We start from the raw sequence: 22,430 nt of genomic DNA on the forward strand, positions 1-22,430 counted from the left end.
GACCTCTGGTTTACTTTTTAATTGAAGTGTGACATACAAAGACAAAACTGCACACGTCAGGTGTGTACAAACTCAAGGAATTATCAGAAGTGAACACACCTGCGCAACCACCACCCAGGTCCCAAAATAGAACACGAGCAGCCTCCCTGTGGGCCTCTTCTTATTTTCCACTCTTCCTTCCTTCCCACAGGCACCACAGGTTTGCTCTGCCTGTTTCGAAGTTCACATAAACGCGGTCACACAGCACGTCCTCTTCTACAGCTGCCTGGGGACGCTGCCCCTCCAATGCACAGACCTTGTATCGCTGAACGAAGGCACACGGACGGCACTTTACTAAGCGGAAGGGAAATGAGATCCATGTCAATTCACCTTTTGTGGAGTCACTCACAGCAGAGAAAGACTTGGACTCACAGGGGCAGGAGTCAGAGATAAGAAGGGACTAGGTCTGAGTGGAGTGGGACAGCTGAAGTTCCACAGAAGGGGAAGGTCTGTTCCCAGATCAAAGGGACAGCAAAACGACAGGGGACAAAAGGACAGAGGTGGTGGCAGGTGCCAGTGGGCGGAAGCCAAAGCTCAAAGTTCACGGCCACCAACAAGGCAGAAAGTAAGCAAGCCACGAGAGACCACAGCCAGGGCGGCTGGGACCAACCCCAGAGCCTAGAGCTCCTGCGTTTTCCCCAGAGGGCAACCAACAGGCCGGATTCCTGGAAGGAGGAATCAACAAGGAGGACCTGGTGCCCTGTTTCTTTATAAAACTCTTTATCAAGGACAATTTTAAATAAAGACAAAGTAAACAGAATAGTATAGTACACACCTGTCACTCTGCTTCAGCAATGATCAACATTCTGTACCATCTTTTCCTCTACTCCTGCCTCCCCCACCCTCCATTAATTTCTTTTTGGCTCATAAACAGTAGAAATTTACTGCTCACAGTTCTGGTGGCTGCAAATCTGAGATCAGGATGCCAGCCAGCATGATCGAGTGACCCATTAATTTTTTTACACTTCTTTTTCCAGTTTGGTGGTAAATTTACTTACATCGAAATGCACAAATCTGAGCTGTTCCATTTTAACAGATGGGAACACCTGCGTAACCCACACCCCTATACCGTTCAGCATATTCCTGTCTCCCCAGAAAGCTCCCGGGTGCCCATTCCCAGTCAATCCCTGGCCATCCCCACTCCCCCAGAAGCAACAGCTATTCTGATTTGTTTTCTCCGCAAATTAGTTTTGCCAGTTCTGGAATCGCACGTAAATGGGATCATACCGAGGGTACTCTTGCATAGGGCTTATTGCACGAAGCATAAAATGTGTGAATACAAAATGATGAGTTTTAAAATTCAGTTTGGGCTAAACTCTATCGACACATCTTTATCACCCTTCTCATGCCATCTTATGTGGATAAGCTCTAAAGCTTTGAGATAAACATTTGAGATAAAAATAACCCACACGGAGATTCAGAGTCATGATTTTCAATGAGTTACTCAAGTCCTGCTTTCTTCCCTGGGTCCCACGTTCCAGATGCTGGTTTCTGCACCTACAAATGCAGCAACCACCATCCCCGAGCTTCTGAGAAGCAAGGCAGACCATTATTTTTTTCCCTGTCTCCTGCCCTGGCTCTTCCTCCTTCAGCGAGAAAACTGGGTAAAAGTGTGTAAAAATTGTAGGGCTCTCTGTAAACGTACAAGACACATCTTCTCGCTAAAGTGGCAGCTGCTTGAGGACAGAGATGCATTTTTGACTCAGTCTTGTATCCACCTGGACCCTGGCTTGGTTCTGTGTATACAGAAGGCTCTCAATAAATGTCTGTGGGGTTTACGCATGGGGTTTCACATCTCGGCTTCTCCATCAATCCCACTCCTTAACCCAGCCACCAAATCTACTGGATTCCAAGTCCTTAAACTCCACTGCAACTGCCCTTCCTTTCCATGCCCAGGATATCTGAGTTCAGACCCGCAACACAGCTAACAGCCCCTTAGCCTGACCGTCGGCCTTCAACCACCCTGCAGAGCCAAACTCCAAGCATCCAGCGGTCTTAGCCTCCCTTTCCTCCTTCAGCACCTGCCTGAGCTGCATTCTGCTTTCCAAACACATCCTCCTTGTGCCCTCCTCAGTGAGGCTGGTCACGCTGTTCTTCCTCCTGGACTGCCAATCCTTGGCCACTCAACGTCCAAGTCAACCCAGCCGTCACCTCCCCTGAAGCCATCACCTGTGGAAATCCACCTCCACTTCCAACAAACCCCCACCAGCTACAGTTGTCTGGCTATGATGGTGCCCAAGTCATCCTACCTGGTACTATGGTTATCTGAGAAGCAAAACGAGGTGGCAGAGAACTCCAAAGAATAAATACACCTTTCTGGGCTTAGCTACCTCCTCAGCCAAATGGGAATGACGGCACTGCTCTGCTGATTTACGAGGATTACGGTGAGGATTAAATGAGATGAAGACTGGGAAAGCACTCGAAGATCCAATGTTCTCAGCAGGCTCTGTGAACCTATGGCCAACCTCAGCCCTCTTATGAGCCATAAATTCCCAGTAATGAGCCTTCTCACACCACAGCTACTGCAGACTCTTCTACACCAGGGTACAGCTGCTCCCTCGGCTGCAAAGACAAGATTTCTCCTTCGCCTGACAAGGACCAGATCTCCCCAAGCTTTTCTTCAAATATAAGAGGGAGTACAGCGTAAAGATTAAGAGCATGTCTTACCGCAATACAAAAAAGAGTATATATAGTATGATCACACTTTTGTAGAAAACAATTTTTTAATCCATCTTTAGAAAAACGGTGGTGGGGATATACACCAAAATTATTGAAGTGGGGATCTCCTAGTGGAGGTATTATCTATGATCTTTATTTTGTACTTTCTTTCATCAATAATTCCTAAATATTTGAAAATAAACAAGTATTCTTTTTATTTTAAAAAAAAGTATAGAAATGGTATGACAGGATAACATTTCCTTTTAATAAAACCAATATTTTCCTCATTATTTTTTCCCTTTTTTTCTTCCTATTCAAGCAACTAGGCTGTTCTGTTCACATTACCTCAGGAACGGTATATTATAACCAAAAACAGAAAATTAAGATTAAAAAAAAAAAAAAGATGAGGAGCATGAGGGCTGGAGCCAGCCTTCCTGGGCCACCACAACCCAGGGGCAGGACCGTGCAGAGGCACCGTTTTACAGCAGTTTCCTCTTACGGACAACAGGGCAGTAGCTACCCTGTAACGTTTTCGTGAGAATTAACTGAGTGAGCATACAGGAAGCACTCAGAACTACGTCTGGCACATAATAAGCACTACTTTTGTAAGAAACCCTTTAGTTGGGATCCCTTCTAACCTTCAGGAGGTCTTAAGACTCATTCTACAACATCTCAGCCATCTTGGAACACCAGTTGGCTTCCAACACTGAGTATACAATCCCATACTTGACCTCTGACATTTGCAGGGAATCTATAATGAAACTGACCCATTCCAGTTAAGCCAAGATCTTGAACTGTAGAATCCACCCCCGTGACTGTTCTGCCATCCCCTGAGGGGTCCCTCTGAAGGTTCCTGCTCCTGGAGCTGCATCCTATGGTGTTCTTGCGCTGTAGATTAATTCTTTCTTGAAGTTCCATTTTACTCTTCAAATTCAACCTCACAGGTTGAGCTTATACCTCTAATCTCTAAAGGTCAAGGTCAACAGCAGGCAGAGCCAACACCAGTAGGGCAGTGCAGGGGCCAAAAGCACTGACGTGCTGTGTGTGTTCTGGCATGTTGCTTAACCTCTCTGTGCCTCTATGTCCTCATCTGTATAATAAGGATGCAAATAGGAACTATCTAACCCATAGGGTTGTGAAGAGTCAATGAGTTAAGTAAGCCATGTAAACTGCTTAAATCAATGTAAAAGATCAATATACTTTGAAAACACTAGCTAAGTGAAAGAAGCCAGACACAAAAGGCCACACATTCTGTACGATTCCATTTATATAAAATATCCAGAGTTGGCAAATCCATAGAGACAGAAAACAGATTAGCGGTTGCCAGGGGCTGGGAGGAGGGGAGAACAGAGAATGACTGCTTAATGGGTACAGCGTTTCCTTTTGGGGTGATGAAAATGTTCTGGAGCTAGATAGTGATGATGGTTGCATAACACTGTGAAATTACTAAACGTCACTTATGGTAAATTGTTTTGTGTATTTCACCAAAATGAAAAGAAAATCATTGGCCAAAAAAAAAGTCAATAATGTTTTCTATCACTCGAATTACTACACAAGTAACTACTATAACATGAAATGTACCAGGTCCCACGCAAGGCAAAAGTGGCCTGCAGGTTCCAGGCAGGAGGGGGAACGCTATACAGGAGGAGCAAGGCTGGGAGGTGGTTCAAGACAAGCTTCACAAACACGGTAGCATCTGAGATGGGCCCTGAAGGATGGCTAGACCCTTATGAGATAAGAACCAGCCAATCACAGCACAGCACAGCAAAGGCATGCAGGTAACAAGTGAGATGTGGAGGGTGGGGGCCACCGGAGAACCACTCGGGTGACAGCCATGGAGAAAAACTATGGAGAAGTGGACTTAGTGCCTGAAAAGGACCTTAAGTCTAGTCTTGTCATTTACAGCAGATGTTAGCTCACTGCCAATCTTCCTCTTTTTTACATGAGCCGCCGCCACAGCACAGCCACTGACAGACAGTGGTGTAGGTCCGCAACCAGGAACCGAACCAAGGCCACCGAAGCGAGCGCACTGAACTTACCCACTAGGCCACTGGGTCTGGCTCTCACTCTCCTTTTTAAGAGGGCCAGGAGATGTGCAATGCAATTCAAGAACAATTCCACACCTCACTGCAAATGAGCTCCTCATAAGCAAGACCCACCTTTTTGACCATTTCATAATCCTCGCACAGGGCCTTACACATACTAGCTGATCTCTATTTCTTGTATTTTGATCTTGTATTTTGTTGTTTTTAACGAATAAATGAAATAGCTGAAATAAAACAGTTCCTGTCAGTAAACAGAATAAACTGTCACTCTCTGGAAAACTCACATATGTGGAAGAGGTCACTCCCTGAAATGAGTTAATAAGATAAATGACACGTCACAGTAACTCAAGTACACGGAATTCTTTTTCTTTTATAAGACAGCACGTCATTTTTGCATTTTTCTTCAGGAGTCTCTTTAATGAAGAGGAACTATCCTCCACAGCCTTTAGAACAGAGCTAAATACTTCTAGACTTCAAAGCAGAGTAAATCCTCTATACTGAGGTATCCTGAACAAATACTTCCGACCTTGGACTCTCCCGCTCTCCCACTAAAATATCCCACATCTAGCTCTCCTTTTCTCAGCTCTCAGCCTCGAGGACCCGCGGGATCCGCCACGGCCGGCTTGTGTGCAGAAACTGGGGCCAGTTCCAAGCCAGGCTGGGCTCCTCCCTGGACTTCGACCGGCCACTCTCGCTGCCATCCACGCGGCACTGATGCCACCCAACACAGATTGCAACTGACTGAGCAGGTGGCTCGGGTCTCGGGTTTCAGGCCCCAGGAAACAGAAGCAATAAAAGGGCTGCGGTCGGTGAAATGCCGCGTAATGGGCTGCCAGAGTGCACTGTGGGTTGATAACTAACCTCATAAGCCTTCGCAGTTTACCAGGGCTTTCCCTGTGAAGCCCACATCCATTTCACGGGCAGGCGACACGGCAGGCAATGTTTCTTCTGGGCCAGGGGGAGAACCACGGCTGGCTTTCAGAAGAGGTGGCAGAGCCTCGGAGAGGCAAAGAGGCTTGCTGAATGTCAAGCGTCCACTGAGAGTAGGAGCCAGGAGGGGCGTGTGCAGGCAACCGCTCTTAATACACACTAATGACCGCTCATTTGCCACAGGTGAGCAGCAGCTGGCTGCATGGAAGCAGCAAGGAGAGTCCCAAGGCAGACAGGAAGGATCTGCCATCCCAGAATGAGGCTTTGGACCATGTGGTCTCCAAGTGCTCCTTTAGGGGCAAAACCCAGTGGTTCCCACTGCCCTACTGTCTGCCCTGGCTCCCTTCTCTCTGAAGTGTTCATTGATTCTAGTCCCTAAATTGTCTGCTGGCACCTCCAGCCAGGAGATGGAAAGGGCTCACTGGGGCCTCCCAAAGAATGTAACGAGACCCAAACAGGAGTGAGCTAGAGAAAGAAAGAATCCAAGGTCAAGGGAGACCTTCAAAACCAATGTCAAGGTGCTGATGAAGAAACAGAAGGTGGACAGAGAAGAAAAAGAAAAGACAGTCTCTCATCAAATCTCCTGAAAATTTTCCAAAGACGAGGAATTTGGACCTTTTCAAAGAAGCAACATCCAATGAAAAATAAGAGGATACTTGGGCTCACCGGCAGGGGCAGAGGAAGGAGCAGGAATCTTGGATGTATTAGTTCATGCCCCAGTGCCTTTGCATATGCTGATCTGGCCACCAGGAAGGCTGTTTTCCCACTTGTCCTCAGAGCCCAAAGCTTTCTCTCTGAAATTTTCATTTTTTTTTTTTTTATGAGGAAGATCAGCCCTGAGCTAACATCCATACATCCATGCTGAATCCTCCTCTTTTTTGCTGAGAAAGACCGGCTCTGAGCTAACATCTATTGCCAATCCTCCTCCTTTTTTTTTTTTTTTCCTCAAAGCCCCAGTAGATAGTTGTACGTCATAGTTGCACATCCTTCTAGCTGCTGTGTGTGGGACGCAGCCTCAACATGGCCGGAGAAGCAGTGCGTCGGTGCGTGCCCGGGATCCGAACCTGGGCTGCCAGTAGCGGAGCGCACGCACTTAACCGCTAAGCCACCGGGCTGGCCCTCTCTCTGAAATTTTCTGGTTGCCCATTTTTCCCTACCAGTCCCCTTACCTTAGACCTTCCTTTGAGCTTATACACAACTCTCTATGGCACTTTTTACACCAGGTGTAATAACTTGTCTCCACTCAAGCTTCTTAAGGGCAGGGACTTGTCTTATTGTTCTCTGTGTTCCCTGAACCAACCATACCTCAGAGTAACCCAACATTGAGGGTGCCATCAGGAAATCCAGAAAGTGGGAAACTATATAGGACAAATGACCCAGCTTCTTCAACAAACGAATGGCAAAAAAAAAAAAAAGAATGAGGAGGGGAAAACTTTAGATTAAGAGCTATAGATAAATTGTGGGGTGGGGGCAATGGGGAAATGTTGGTCAAAGGACACAAACGTTCAGCCATAAAATGAATAAGTTCTGGGGATCTACTGTACAGCACGGTGACTACAGTTAATAATAATGTAAAGTATATTTGAAATTTGCTAAGGCAGTAGGTCTTAAGTGTACTTACCACACACACACACACAAAAGGGTGACTGGTGAGGTGATGGATATGTTAATTAGCTTGACACACAGTAACCATTTCACAACGTAGATGCATATCAAATCATCATGCCTTACACCTCAAATATATATAATTTTTGCCAATTATACCCCAATCAAGCTAGGAAAAAAATTTTTTTTAATTTTTAAAAGAGCTTTAGGTAGAGTAGCAACCAAATGCATGAAAGGACCTTGCCGACCACCAAACAGGAAAAATTGAACACTGACTAAACATCTGATACTAAAAAAATAATGGTTAATTATTTTTAGGCATTTTAATAGTATTGTGGATATATTTTTAAAAACATAGCCCTTATCTTTTAGAGATGTGTACTGAAGTACATGTTTGAAATCACGTTTGTAATTTGTTTATTTAAAATAATTGGGAAGGTACAGAGGTGAGAATACAGATGAAATGAGAGTGGCCATATTGATAAGTGATGAGGCCTGAAGGTGGCAACTTGGAGACTTATATCCATTATATGATGGGTACTGGGGTTCTCTCTACTTGAGTATGTTTAGAAATTTCAATAATAAAAACTGGAAGAAAGGAAAGGTGGGCAGAACTAAAGTGAATACTGCAGACCCTGTAGCTGCTCACCAACAGCCAGCAGCAGTGAAGCCGGGTGTCTGAGGGGCGCTGCAGATATTAAAGCAATTTGCTATTTTCCCTGTTTCACTTGAGGGGTGACTCAGGGGTCTCAAGAATTTGGGAGCCTGTTTTGCAGGAGAAAGAGAATGGCTTCGGGGAGGTTGTGACCACTGGATGGTCGATCACTGATCACCGATCACCAGATGGCCGGCCCTCAGCAGGTGCTGGTTGCCCAGAGGCTTATCAGGAGTGACCCCTTTGTTTCCCTGAAGCCCCTCCTGCCGAGTCTCTTAGCTCTATAAAACCCCCCTGCTTTCTGTTCTAGGGGAGGTGGATTTGAGTGCACGCAGGCATCCACCTACTCATTTTGGCCAATTCGAATAAACCTTTCTCGTCTCCAAGCACCGATGTCTCAGTGTTTGGCTTGCTGGGCATCGGGCACACGAATTTCAGATTAAGAGGTTCGGTATCAGCAGCAACTGACTTCAGTTCATTCACAATAAAACCAAAGTCAAAACATTAATTCCTACTGAGTGAGGAAAGGCCTGCAAGGGGGGCTTGAAGAGAAGTGTTCTCTCTCGGGCCATTGAGGCTACCTCAGAAGAGGAAGGGGGTATGGGAGACAATCTCATCAAGACGGGTGGGGATGAGCTGAACACAATGAGAAAGATACAACTCAACTAAAAAACAGGCAAAAATCATAGAACAAAGCATTCCAGGAGGAGATATGTTTATGGCTCCTAGACATATGCAAAGATACTCAACCCCATCAACAACTGGGAAAATGAAGACCACCGTGAGTTCCGACTACCTCCCACTAAACTAGTAAAATAAAACAAAAAAGCTGCAAAGTGCTGAAGAATAGACGCACAGACGCTTTTATATGCCGTTGGGACTCTGGAAAACTATTTCGCAGGATCTTAAAAGGCCCTGCCCACCGCCCTCCCAGCCCTTCCACTCCCGGGTACACACCCAGCAGAGACGCCTGCTTGCAATATGTGCACCAGGAGACCAATTCCAGAATGTTCAAAGCAGCATCTCTTTCTAATAGTCGCAAACTGGAAACATCCCAAATGCCCATGACAAAGGATAAATTTCAGTAGATTCATGCGATGGAATAACTACAAAGCAGTAAGAACTAGTTAACCTTGTCAATACGGACGAATCTCACAGACACAGTATTGAGTGAAAAACCCATTTGCATAACATTCACAAACATGCAAATCTAACAACATATCACTTAGGGAAACATACATACACGGCAAACCTGTAAAGAAAAGGGATGAGAGACAAACTTCAGGAGAGCGGGAGGGAGGCGAATGTGAGGAGCAAGGCTGGGCTTTACCAACGCCAGTGATGGTCTCTGTTCTTAAGCTGGGTGGTGGGTACACGGATGTTCATTGTATTATTTTTCTTGAAACTACTCATGTTATAGACAGTCTTTTGTATTTATACTTCATCATTAAAAAATTTAAAGAATGTGCCGGACAGAGAATTTGCCAACACTGCATAAATCACACAAAAATGTAAGGGGGAAAACTAAGACCAGATAACCTGGGAGGATGCTCAGCACAAAGTGGAAGAGTCCCAGGGGAGAAGTGCCAGAATGCCAAGAATAAAACCCCAAGGAGAGGGTGGGGGACATCCAAGTCCCCAGTGGCAGTGCCACTGATGATTGGGCAGGACTGAGGTAGGAGGGCCCGGACCTGCACAAAAATCCTTAACTCAGATGAACCGATAAACAAGGTGTAGTATATACACACACTGGAATACTATTCAGTCATGAAAAGGAATGAAGTTCTGACACTGGCTACAACATAGACGGACCTGCAGGACATTATGCTAAGTGCAAGGAGCCAGACACAAAAGGACAAATCCTGCACGATTCCATTTATCTGAGGCACCCGGAGTTGCCAAACTCATCAAGACAGAAAGTGAAATGGTGGTTACCAGGGGCTGCGGGGAGGCAGGGCGGAACGGGGAGTGTTTCATGGGTACGGTTTCAGTTTGGGAAGATGAAAACGTTCTGGAGATGGACAGTGGTGACGGCAGCACAACAATGCAAATGTACTTAATGCCTCTGAACTGTACACCTAAAAATGGTAAATTTTATGTTACTTACATTTTACAATAACAAAACCCTAATGCAATGTAGGTGCAGCTGAGAAAGTGAGCAGGCCCACCTCAACCCCCCGAGCAGACATAAGGGAGAATACGGACAACATTCAGATCACAAAACAGGCACGGAGGGGGCACCATGGAGCTGAGGGATGCCAGCTCTACAGGCACCTGTGGAACCAGGCAGTCTGCGTCTTCCAGGGGGTTGGGGGGGACCAGCAGTGTGGACAATCCACCTCTGGGACGGGCTCAGTGCTAGGGAATGAGGAAGCCCCGCATGATCCCATGGGTGGCACAGGACCCTAGGGAGATCATCTTCCAGTCCTAACTCTAAGAAGGAAATGCTGAGCCCTCGGCCAGCCATGACTTTGAGGAGAAAGAACCTGCACAAAATGCTGAGAAATAGTAGACAGAACCCAAATGCCAGAGATGCTGAAAGGCAAAGTGGTTCAAGAGAGAGAGGGGGTTTTATCGCATGAAATCCTGACCTGTCGAATCACAAAGGATTCTGATTTTCCCAGGGAGCTCCTGAGAGCACCCATTTGAAACAGGCAGGCTGGGAGTGTCCGGCATGGGCTGGGGGAAGAGCACTGGAAGACGAGTCAGGAAACGTACATTCCCTTCTGGCTCTACCACACTTACTAGCTGAGGGGCCCAAGACCACCCACTCCCTGAGACCATGCGTAAAGAGGATAATAATCCCTTCCCAGACGGTGGCAATTAAGGAAAGTAACACAGATTCTGCTGGCCTAGGGGGTAGGGTTGCCTACCAGGCAAGACACCAGACGGTGGCAATTAAGGAAAGTAACACAGATTCTGCTGGCCTAGGGGGTAGGGCTGCCTACCAGGCAAGATACCAGGTGCTTGGCACATCAACCTCCAACTCCAAGAGACAGGCATTATTCACTTACACACACACACACACACACACACACACACACACACACACACACCCCGATGGGTGAATTTAAGTAATCCAGAATAAGCACAAAAGAGGGCACCAAACTGTGAGAAGTGTGTCAGGAAGCCTTGGATGGGAGGAAAAAATTTTAAAAAAAGGATACACGCCAAGCTCATAAACACATATACAAAAGCACAAAGACTGAAATAAAACCAACCAGTTGCTATGCAGCAGGATGGGAATATGAAAAACGCTTTTCTCTGTGATAATTTGAAGATTGTTCTATTAAGCACTTTTAAAAAACGTAGCCTACTTCTGAGCTCAGTGTTGAAGAATTATGGCCATCAAACCAGAATGCACTCCGGGCGAAACTACATTCAATGAGTGTGACTGAAGATGTAAATCCAATCTCTGGAAATCCCACATGGCCTGCAAAGGAGGACACTCTTCTGAGGCTCAGGGGTCCCCATCCACTTCGGGACTTCTGGGGCAGGCTCAGAACCCACCACCCTGCCCTCCTATGTCCAGTCCTGCTGTCGGACGACCTGGCCAGACCACAAATCTCCAGCCAGACTGGGCTTGAAGCTCGAGTCTACCCTTACTAGCCATGTGACATGAGCAAGTTTCTTAACCTGTCTGCTACGTCCCTTTCTCCCCTCTACAAACCAGGGATTACAACAGTAACCACCACCACAGTTTTCTGAGGATTCAACAAGACAATTGCACAGCAAATGCACAGTAAATCTCAGCTCTCATTAGCTTGAGACACTCATCTGTGCCTCACAGGTTCCTCACCCCTTTAAGATGCAGAATCCTCCCCTACTCCAAGGAGCCCAAGCCCAGGAAGTGGGGTCTTCTGGCTCCCATCCTCCGTGCATTTGCACCTGTTGCTTCCTCTGCCCAACCCCTTCCAACCAAATCTACAGCTGAACTCCTATGCATCCTGTGGGACAGCTCCATGTCACTGTGGGCATCAAACCTTCTCCACCTCCAACCCCCAGTTCTGTTGCTCACTCCCTGCACTACCTCATGTGGGGTGACGCGTTATCTATTTACACTGCCTCCCCTTCTAGACTGGAACTATCTCACCCCCCCACCTCCCTCCCCAATGCTTAATGCAGTGTAAGTGCCCAATAATCCTGTGCTGACTGAGGAAAAAAAAGTGGGCCAACAAAAACATTTTGGAAAAAAATAAACCTGAAATTAAAATCAAGTGGGACTAGTGAGACACATTCAGCTCTGGAGACAAGCCAAAGAGCCTGCAGAAGGAGTGAGGTTAGGAGGACCAGGGCAGACGGGGCATACCTGGGAGGCCACAAGCCCCTCCCCAGCCCCCCCCAGCCCACCTCTGCCAGATCAGCTGTGGCTGGTAGCAGAGCATCGGCATCCCTGGGCAGGTGAGAGGGTGGTGACTGCCCCAAAGTAGGTGTTCAGAACACAAGCCCTCAGATGCAAGGGCTGTGGCCACATCTGTGGCCACATCAGCAGGACCTCTAACCTGCCAGAAAGCAGAGGTGATGGGGGGAGGGGCTGGGAGGATGAGGAAGGAGTTCGCCTCTCACCCAGCAGGGACAGTAGGCAGCACACAGCTCAGCAGGCCACAGGAGGCTCCCCACCTCAGCTAAGGGGCCCAGAAAATGTCATGGGGGGCAAGGGCCCCACCCTAAAGGGTCCCTATTCAATTGTGCTGAAGGTGTGGGAAGAGAGACTTGCATCAACCCATATGAATTCCCCATTTTAAATACATATTTATATCTAAAAAACCCACAAAAACTACGGATGGATACACTACAATTTTAACAGTGGTTATCTCCACTGAGATTTTAGATGATGTTTTCTCTCGCTGCTCTGTATTTTGTAATTGTTCCTTTCTTTTTTTTTTTTGAGGAAGATTAGCCCTGAGCTAACATCTGTTGCCAAACCTCCTCTTTTCTGCTGAGGAAGATTAGCCCTGGGCTAACATCCGTGCCCATCTTTCTCTACTCTATATGGGACGCCACCACAGCATGGCTTGATAAGCACTGCATCGGTCTGCACCTGGGATCCGAACCCGCGAACCCCGGGCCGCAGAAGCCGAGCACGCAAACTTAACTGCTACGCCACCAGGCCAGCCCCTGTAATCGTTCTGCTTTAAACATGTCCTAATGTGAAATGAAAGCACATGCCAATCCGAAAGAAACACCAAGATGAATGAGCAGCTGGCCCTGCCCGCAGGCAGGTGCCCTGGGCCGGAGCAGGTACCCCGGAGTGCAGACAGCACTCTTCCTGCAGAAGAGAACACTCCAGGCAGAGTAGAGAAGGCTGGGCAGAGGCAGTCAGGCAGTGGAGAAGGATGGAACACGTGTTTTGGGGACAAATCGTGGGCGGAGGATTTCTGTGGTTACCGAGTGGATTTTTTCTAAGTCCCTATGCAAGAATTTAAGGGCAAGTTCTACCCTCCCCCCTGCAACTGACCTTTTGCTATTTCAAAATTAAACAGACCTGTGCCTGCATCCACAGCGGTGCGCGGGGACAGAATTCAATGAGATTATGCACGTGAAAGTGCTTAGCAAGTTAATATTTGTTCAGCCCTGGACCAGTGTAGGGTCATGCTACTGGCACTGGAGAGGCTGGCAGACCCCCCCACCCCACCCCAATATTAACACTGACAATCCAGCAAGTGTGAAACTGGAGTAAGAGATCACGCCTATATCCCACTTCGGAAGGGTATTCACCATCCACCTCTCTCGCCCCCACCAACCTCCTTTTAAAACAAAGTATTTCAAAAAATACACAAATTCACGACCCACACGGGTATCCGAGCCTCGAGCCTCGCATGGTCTCATTCACAGTCTGGGAGGGGAGCGTAAGCACTGGGGGGCCACCTTTAGCCAATACTTTCCCTCAGGGGCGGGGAAAAAGCAACCCACCCAGAGGCCCCCGGTAAGGCAAGGTGCCCATGGCAGCCAGAACCTTGCGAAAGGGTGGAAACGACCAGCTGCCTTCTCCTACCTCCCATTTCTTCCCACAACTCAGGGTGAAGAGACCCCTGCCCTCCAAGGTGGACACCACTACGCCTCCACCTTCCCCTCCCCCACACTCCACTGACTCCACCTGGGACCCGTGCGGCACTCTGTCCCCTTCTCCCAGCAGGCCTTCCTAGCCAGGTCCTCACCTGGACTACTGCATCAGCATAACTGGTCTCAAGTCCCTCCTCTGGCCCAGCCTCTACTCCACTGTGGCAAAAATGGGCTCCCTAAAGCTCAGGGGTGATACAGTCAACCCCCAGCTCAAAGACAGCCAGTGGCCCCCCCACTGCCTATAGCAGTTTTTAATGCAAAGTGTGGCTGCCCTCTGTTCTCACAGGTCTAGAGCCAGTGTTTTCCAAAGGGTGTGAAGGGACCACCTTCATCAGAATCACCCGGGGTACTTGTTAAAAGTCCAGTTTCCTGAACTTCCCGAGAATCAGAAATTCTGGGGGTGGGCTCTGGGATTTTCACCAGAAGAAAAAAAAAATCCCAGATGAACTTTGTGTACACTGAAGTTAGAGAACCCTTTTGCTGGAGTTTCCCATTGTTTGGAGAAATGTGTCCTACTTCCAACTGCCAGGAACACATCCCACCCCCTTCCATGGTCCCGCGTCAGGACTAGGGGTCAGTCTTCCTTCCTACAGCTGATCCTACACTCACCGCCAAAGACTAGACAATCAGGGTTCCCAAAGTAGCCCATTCCAGCTCTCCACTGAGTGACTAAAGGGAAGTCACCGCACATCCACAGGCCTCAGTTTCCCATATATACAATGGGTGGCATACGTGCTAAGGTCCCTTTCAACTCCAAAATAAGGTATATGTTGTATCACGTATGTTCTGTTGGATCAGAGGTTCCAGTCCTAAAGTTCTAAGAAGGTGCATTTTTCTGTTTACTTGGGGGTGAGGGTGGGGATTCCTTTCTCTTTCAAAGTGAAACTTTTAAAAAGCATCTCTCATACTCCATCCAACTTCCAATTTCCACTAAAGGAGAGCCGAGCAATGTTTACCTTCCTGGCACAGCTTTGTTTTTTTTTTTTAACGTTCACTTCTAGAAATTTTTCCAAACTCTTTCCATAGGCCAAAGAGGAGGCATGAGCTGTGTGTAAGATTACAACCTACCAGCAGCCCCTCAGCCCCCTGCTGTTTACTGAGGCTTTTTATATCCTTCTTGAGATGTAATCCTCCCAACATCTCCATTTTAAAGACCAGAAAATCGAGGCTCAGAGACCTTAAGTTGCCCAAGGCAGCACAGCCGGCCTGCAAGACTCAATGACGTGGATCGCTGAACCCTGAAACTCTCCATGTTTGCACCACAATGAGTCAATGCTGAGTTCCAGAGACAGGGAGAGCAGCTACGCCAAATGCAATTCTGGCCAGCAAGCTGTGCCCTCCAAGGCATGGCGGGAGCGCTAACCAGCCAGCCCCACATCCTAACAGCTTTCCACAGAGAGCTGCTGGAAGACTGTGCACGCAGGGGAGGGGGGAGACGGGGCTGAGCAACAGCCGCACGAGCAAAAGCGATGCCAGGGATTTAGTCAACAGAGAGCTAATATGAGTCAACAGAGGGTGCCGCTGCCAAGCACACTAATGGCATCTTCAGCTGCATTAATAGAAGGCAAGTGTCTAGGGCAGGCCCAGGGAGTCCTGCCCTGCTCTGATCAGACCACACCTGAGGGCTGGGCCGGGCAGGGCTGGGCTACTGAGAGGGAGGCCCCTCCCAAGGCAGGGCCAGGTTGTCTGAAAAGGAGTGGCTCTGAGTGGCACTCTGGTTGGGAGGGTGGATGAGGACTCCCCTGGAAGCTGGGTGTGTACAGCAAGCCCACTGTACGCCCCCTGTTATAGACGGAATTTTTAAAAGATCCTTTCATCCACATTTTATCAAAGATTGAGAAATCACTGACTATCCACAGCAAAGGTTAAGAAGACACAGGCGTGCGAGGAGCACAGCCCACCACCAGGCAAGGGGGCTCCAGGCCCTGTCAGAGGAGGATTGCTGGAGAAGACAATTACAGTTGTTTCTTCCTTTATTATATATAACAATTGGGCCGTGGGTTGGCCAAGACGTGGACCTAACACAATAGGTATTTGAAAAATGCACAAGGGACCCTGGATTTGAGATCCTATAATCTCAAGTGTCAAAATCTCCAGGGAGTCCTCCCAATTCCCCCAGCCCGTCCATCCCCCAGCAATGTCTGGGTGAGCCTGTCATCACTTAGCATCACTCAGAATAAAAAGACATGCTTCTACCTGTGTTTCCCAAGAGCCCCAAGGCCACCTCTCATTCACCTTTGTGTCCACAGCACAGCGCCTGGCACACTGGAGACGCCCAATAGTGTTGACTGAAGACTGAGGTGCCCAGCAAGGTCACACTGAGGGTGGTGGTGTGTGTGAGGCAATTTCAGAACACAAGTATCCTAACCCGGGCTAATAAAATGGTTTACGACAATGCGTAACCACTTTTAGTACGCTGAGCAAAGGAATTCTTGCAGCTAACACCACCAGAGGGTTTTAACGACAAAGGAGCCATAGTTAGCCTGGCCAGTGCACGGAGTGCCTGCGGAAGTGGCTGCAGACAGAAAATCCAGCTTAGAGGTATGGTGGTCAAAGGTAAATCCTATCTGTGCGCCATGCAGCAATGCCACACCAGATCCCAGGAAGCGGTAAAAATCCAGAAACGCAGAAGGATAATGACAAGTGGGGCCAAACACCAAAAACGAGCACATAAAACGTGCGCCTGGTGGAATGGGGCTGAGGGAGGAGCACGCGGGCTACAAATCCATTAGGAGCTGGCCTCCTGGCGCTCACCTAGTAACTCCGAGAATTAATTACAGGAACCAAAACTCCGATCTGGGAAGACTAGCGTAGGAGACTGCGTGATGCAGTTCTAGTATCTAATAAATCTTTAAATCCATGAGCCGTGCTCACTGGTGATTCTTCATCTTTCCTCCTGGAGAGCTCACATGACAAAAGCGAGCATTTGCTTTTTATTTGCATTTGGACAACGTGTATATACGTGTGTGTGTGTGTGTGTCTGTATGAATAAAATTTAGGGTTCACTAAATCATATCTTAAAGCACCATGAAATCTGCCATCATAAGACAACCTGGTGAATTCTTTTGTCAAGTAGCCTTTTATCAAGTGAAGAAACCTTTTAGGATGCAAATATTCCCCTCCCCCTGACTCAGTAAAGCCTCCACCAGCTGTAATAAGTCACCATTCCCATCACAACCTGTTCATCTGTGTACCTGCGTGGGTCTATTCACCACGCATGCACTTATACTCAGTTTGCATTTTTCATCCCAGAAATGCCACTTAAACCTGTCGCACAAACCTGACAGAAGCAATATGTTTTATAAACGAATCATCCCCGGGGAACAGACAAGAAAACCAGCAGCAAGGAGCACTGTCAAAGTTCCCAAGGAGAGCATTCCTCTCCCAGATCCGAGATGCAAAATACGCCACATCCTCTGCACACACCAGCTGCCCACTCCAGAAGCTGCCTGCTCACCTCTCCACTCCTCCAGGCTCTTCAGGCCTCCTCTCCCAGCTGAATACAAGCTGGAGAGCCTCAATCTCGGGGAGCAGTCACATTTTAATGCTATTTTAAAGACAAGAGCTCTAAGCACCGGAACGTTGGCTCTTTTTCCATGAATAAAAAGGCCCCCAAAGGGTATTCTCACAACGAAACGATATGGAGAGCATCAGGAGCCACAGAAATCAAACTGCCATAAACTGAAACTATCTCAAAATTAAACCTATACAGGGAAGCGTTTAAACCCCAGGCCAGGCAGGCTCTGATTTTTCCATCTAAAACCCTTACATGTTCCTAGAGCTCTCAAGAAGCCCAAAGAATTTCCCCCACCCGGGAAGGCCTAAATGCTTTCTTTGCAACTCCAGGTGTGTTATTTTTTTCCCTTGAAACCCTCGGGATGATCTGTAACATTCATCTAAAGCTCAACCATTGTTGTGTCCTCAGTCACACCCAAAGATTCCCAAAGGCACCGTCTGCCGCAGCGCCGGGTGCACGGTAGGCGCCCCATTAAGGTGCGGATTTGATTTGATGAGATCTGGGCCCCTCGGCTAGAAAAACTCATTGGTAGGTGGACGCCCTGGCGGGGACAGCTGCGCCGGCCTAGCTCTCTGCCGGAGGGGCGGGGTGCAACCACCTGTGGGCGGGCGGCCCGGGACTCGGCCCTGGCGCCGCCAGCCTGGGGTACCTTGGCAGCCCCACGCACGTCGCCCGGGGGCAAGTCCGGCGCGCCAGGCCCCGTGGGCGCCCCGGGGCCGACTCCCAGCGCCCCAGCGAGGGCTCTGCCGAAGCAAAGTTGGCCGGGTCCAAGAGAACCGATTCTCGAGTCAGCTCCCAAGCTGCCCAACCCCCTGCGAGGCTGCGGGCCAGAGGGGATCTCGCGGATGGGGATGGGGGAAGGCACCGAGAGGGGATCAGGAGAGAGCAGAAACGGTCCCCTGACTCCCTCCCAAGCCGGGGGCACCTGCCCGGCAGCAGGCGAGGGGGCTTCCCCTCCCTGCCACCTCACGAGGCCTGGTGGCGGGTTTGTGGGGGCAAGCGGGCTACCCCGGGGCGGCCCCGCATCGCTTTGAGATTTTCTAATAAACCAGCACCGTGAAGTCCCCGGCTGGAACCTGGGAGGGGGAAGGGGAATCCCGGGGGCAGGGGCTCAAGACAAGGGGACTGGGTGCTGGGGAGGGAGTGAGGCCCAAAGGACAAGGCGGGAGCCAGAGAAGGCGCAACCCGGCAGCGCACTGTGCCCAAGAGGGGGAGCGGGCCAGGGATGGCGCCCCGGAAAAGAGCGGGACAGGTGGCCCGAGAGGGAAGCAGGGTTAAGGAGTGCTCGCAGGAGGAGAAGGGGGAGGGGATCCCCAGAGAGGTGCAAAGGGAGCGCCCCAGAAGGAATCACTGGGGGGAGGGGGAGCTGCCCCAAGGGGCGCGGGATGCCAGTGCCCCGGACCGACCCCGTCACTCACCGGCAGGTCCACGCTCACTTCGGTCCCGTCCAGCAGGAAGACGCGGCAGTAGAGGGTGGCCTTGGCGGCGCCGGCGGCAGAGATGTGCACGGCCGCGCCGCCCGTGAGCAGGGGCCCGCCGCCGGCCGGGAACACGCTGCCCCCGGGCGCGACGGGCAGCGTCGAAGAGGCGGCGGCGGCGGCCGGGCCCCCCCGTGGCCCCCCGTCGCGCTCGTCCCCCAGCCCGGCGGCCCCGCGCCCTGCCGCGCCCCGCGCGTAGCGCTGCATGGAGCGGCGGCCAAAGGTCCGGCGCAGGAACCGCAGCATCCTGGCGGGGGGCGCCCCCTGCCTCCGCCTCCTGCGCCGCCGCCGCTGCGCCGCCGCCGGGGAGCGCCCCGCGACGCCGTCAGTGCCCTCGGCCGCCCGCGCCGCCTCCCGCGGGCTGCGGCCCGGGGCTCGCTCCCGCTGAGGCCGAGGCCGCGCTCCGGCTGCCTGCGGGGCGCGCCGGCTGCGAGTGGCCGCAGGCGGGAGGGCGCACTCGGGGCGGCCCCGGGGCCGTCCCGCCGCCGCCGCCGCGCGCTCTCCCGGGCCGGCGGCCTGCGCTCCCTGCTGGGGGCCGCTCCCGACGGCCGGCCGCCGGGGGGCTGCGGGGAGCGCGGGGGCCGGGCTGCGGATGGCTCCCGCGCCGCGCGCCGGCCGAGGGCCAGCCGGAGCAGGGCGCCTGCGTGCTCCCGGCGCGCTCGCTCCCACTCGCCTCGCCGCGCCGCGCCCGGGCCGAGGAGGCCCCGCCGAGCGCCCGCTCCCAAGACGCGCGGTCCTGCGCCGGCAGCCCCCGCCTCCCACCTGGGAGGCTGCACCTCCAGCCGCCACCACCGCCGCGGGGACTGCAGCACGCCCTCCTCCCTCGGGGCTGCGCCGGGTAATTGCAAACCGGGTCTGTGCTGCCCCCTGCCGGCCCGAGCGCCCCCTATTGCTGTAGGTGTGCTCACGTGTGTACACGTAGGTGAGCACACACGTGTTTCCGGCGCCCCGAGCCCTGGAGACGCCCGAGAGTCTCCCCTTCCCTTGTTAGAAAAACAGGGCTGCATGCCCTCCGGGAAGCCTTGACCTGGAGGCCAGAGAGAGAGTAGTATTAAGTGCAAGTTCTACCGGGCACTCATTTTCCCCTTCTGGAAGAGGAGAGGGGAGGACTAGGTAGTCTACAAGGTCTCTGCTACTTGATTAATTTGTCAGTTTAAGATCTCAGAGCTGGAAGGGCCCTTTCATCCATTCCAGTCCGATGGACTCATTCCAGATAAGGAAATGGAGGCCCGGGGCGGAGTGGGTGTCCTTTTCCGTCATACTACGCGGAAAAACACCTTTCCTTAAGGAACTCGTGTCCAGCATTGAGACAGAGGCATAAATAGCCATAGCTGAGAATGCTAGTAAAGGTTGAAGAAGTTACTGGAAAGCAGAGTAGAACTGAGGCCCGAAAATGACTAGTACAGGACACACTGAGAATATCGGAGGCAGAGGGAAGTGTTTATAAACAATGCCCCTCGGGGAGAAGTGGGTTTTCCAGTATTGCTGAGTGTGGAATGTGGAAGAAGACCAGGCTGAAAGGAGATCAGGCCTCTTGGGAAAAATAACACTATTTTTTGTGCCTGACACTGTGCTAAACCCTCTCATTTCCTCATCTCACTTAATCCTCGCAACAGCCTGGTTCTACAGACATTCTTATCCCCATTGCACAGAGGAGGAAATTGAAGCTTAGGGAGTTTTAAGAGACTTGCCCCAGATTCCGCGGTTAATACACTCATTTGCTGGGCTTCAAAGCTGTTGCTCCTAACGGCTACCTCTACTGCCAGGCTGAGGCATGTGGCACGATTGCAAGCAATGAAGGTTTCTGAGAGGCCTGGACAAAGGCAGTGGCCACAGCAGAAGAGACAGAGAAAGAGGGAGGGTTGAATTCAGGAGGCATTCCGACATAGACATTTACTGAGGATCAGGCACTGTCTTAGGTGATTTCATGGATGATATTTTAGTTAATTCTCACTGCAGCCCTTCCAGGTAGTTCCGTTTATCTGCATTGACTGAGATGGAGTTGGAGGCTTAGAGAAGTCATATCCTTGCCCGAAGTCTCACAGCTCCTGAATGGCAGCAGCCAACACTTGTTGCCTAGTGTTCCCTTTATAACTCTACAGGGGTCTACCGTGTGATGGTGCACTCTGAGGGGGCATCTCCCATCAGCCTTCAGACACCCACTCTGCTCCCCTCCCCCAAGGCTAGACGTCATAGAATACCATCAGCAAGTTGGTGTTCAAAGGTAGCCCAACCTACTTACTGGTTTCTAAGGATAGCCCATTTCCTACTATGTAGCCCAGGAATGCTGTGGTAGACTGAATAACGGCCCTCCCCCCAAGATGTTCACATGCCAGTCCCCAGAACCTGTGAATATGTTACCTTACATGGCAAAAGGGACTTTGCCGATGTGATTACGTTACAGAATTTGAGGTGGGGAGCTTATCCAGGAATATCTGGGTGGGTCCAATATAATCACAAGGCTCCTTATGAGAGGGAGACAGGAGGTTCAGAGTCAGAGAAGGTGATGTGACAATGGCAGCAGAAGTTAGAGTGATGTGTCCAGGAGCCAAGGAATTCAGGCAGCCGCTAGAAGCTGGAAAAGGTAAGGAACAGATTATCCCCCTAGATATTCCAGAAGGAATGCACCTTTTGATTTGAGCCTTTAAAATCCATCTCAGACTTCTGACCTCTAGAATTATATGGTAATACATTTGTGTTGTTTTAAACTACTAAGTTTGTGGTAGTTTATTCCGACAGCAATAGGAAGCTACTTCAAGTGCAGTCTTAAGTAATATTAGCTTGGTGCATTGCAGTTTTCACAGCCTCTTGGTACTCTCGTAGTGGCAGCCCTCTCATAGTAAGCATCATTCAGGTTTGTGATTATCCACTGTCATTCTCTCCCACTAGACTCTAGGCTCCATGAAGACAGGACTTTTTCTTGTTCATCATTCTGTCCCCACCCAGCACCCAGCCTGCTGTCTGCAAAGGCCTTCAATAAATGCTTGTTGAATGAATGCGGGATCTCAGTTCATCTTCATAAGGGCCCTGTGGGGTATTGTCTTTTAGAGATGGGGAAAATGAAGTTTGGAGGGGAGGCTGGAGTCATGTTCATGTCTCCTGACTCCAGATCCCACGTGCTACTGACAATACCATGTCATCGAGAATCCTACGGGGACTCCAGATGGCTTTAGTTCTACCTGTTACCTCCTCTGTGTCAGGACAGAGTACTGACAGTACTGTGTACTGTCCCCTAATGGAGCTCATTCAGTCCTCCTCATAATAGTGATTTCAGCACTATTTTCTCTACCACACAGGGGAGAAACAGAGGCTCAGGCCTTCTTTTGATTAAATTTCATGTCACTCAAGTTTCAACCTCAGAATTTCAACATTTGATGAGCCAGTTGGCATTGTCAACTGTCACAGTGTTAGGTATTTCAGTGACTGCTCTTTCTTAATCT

At 50.1% G+C, this 22,430-nt stretch overlaps 1 protein-coding gene across 6 annotated transcripts in view; it reads right to left on the bottom strand.

Annotated features, from left to right (window-relative positions):
- EPB41L4B (erythrocyte membrane protein band 4.1 like 4B) overlaps positions 1–19,783 on the bottom strand; it is a 133,016-nt gene extending 113,233 nt beyond the window's left edge. For 4 of the 6 annotated variants that reach the window (XM_058523738.1, XM_058523740.1, XM_058523737.1 and 1 more), the window contains exon 1: positions 18,931–19,782. In XM_058523738.1, coding sequence (XP_058379721.1) covers positions 18,931–19,236 — 306 coding nt within the window. In that variant the 5' untranslated portion in view covers positions 19,237–19,782. Of the gene's footprint in view, positions 1–18,930 lie in introns of all 6 variants that reach the window. The other 2 variants (XM_058523736.1, XM_058523741.1) reach the window with 2 other exon arrangements.
- Between the last annotated feature and the right edge of the window lie 2,647 nt (positions 19,784–22,430).

Source organism: Diceros bicornis, chromosome 28 (assembly GCF_020826845.1).
Source record: "Diceros bicornis minor isolate mBicDic1 chromosome 28, mDicBic1.mat.cur, whole genome shotgun sequence".
Classification (NCBI taxonomy): domain Eukaryota; kingdom Metazoa; phylum Chordata; class Mammalia; order Perissodactyla; family Rhinocerotidae; genus Diceros; species Diceros bicornis.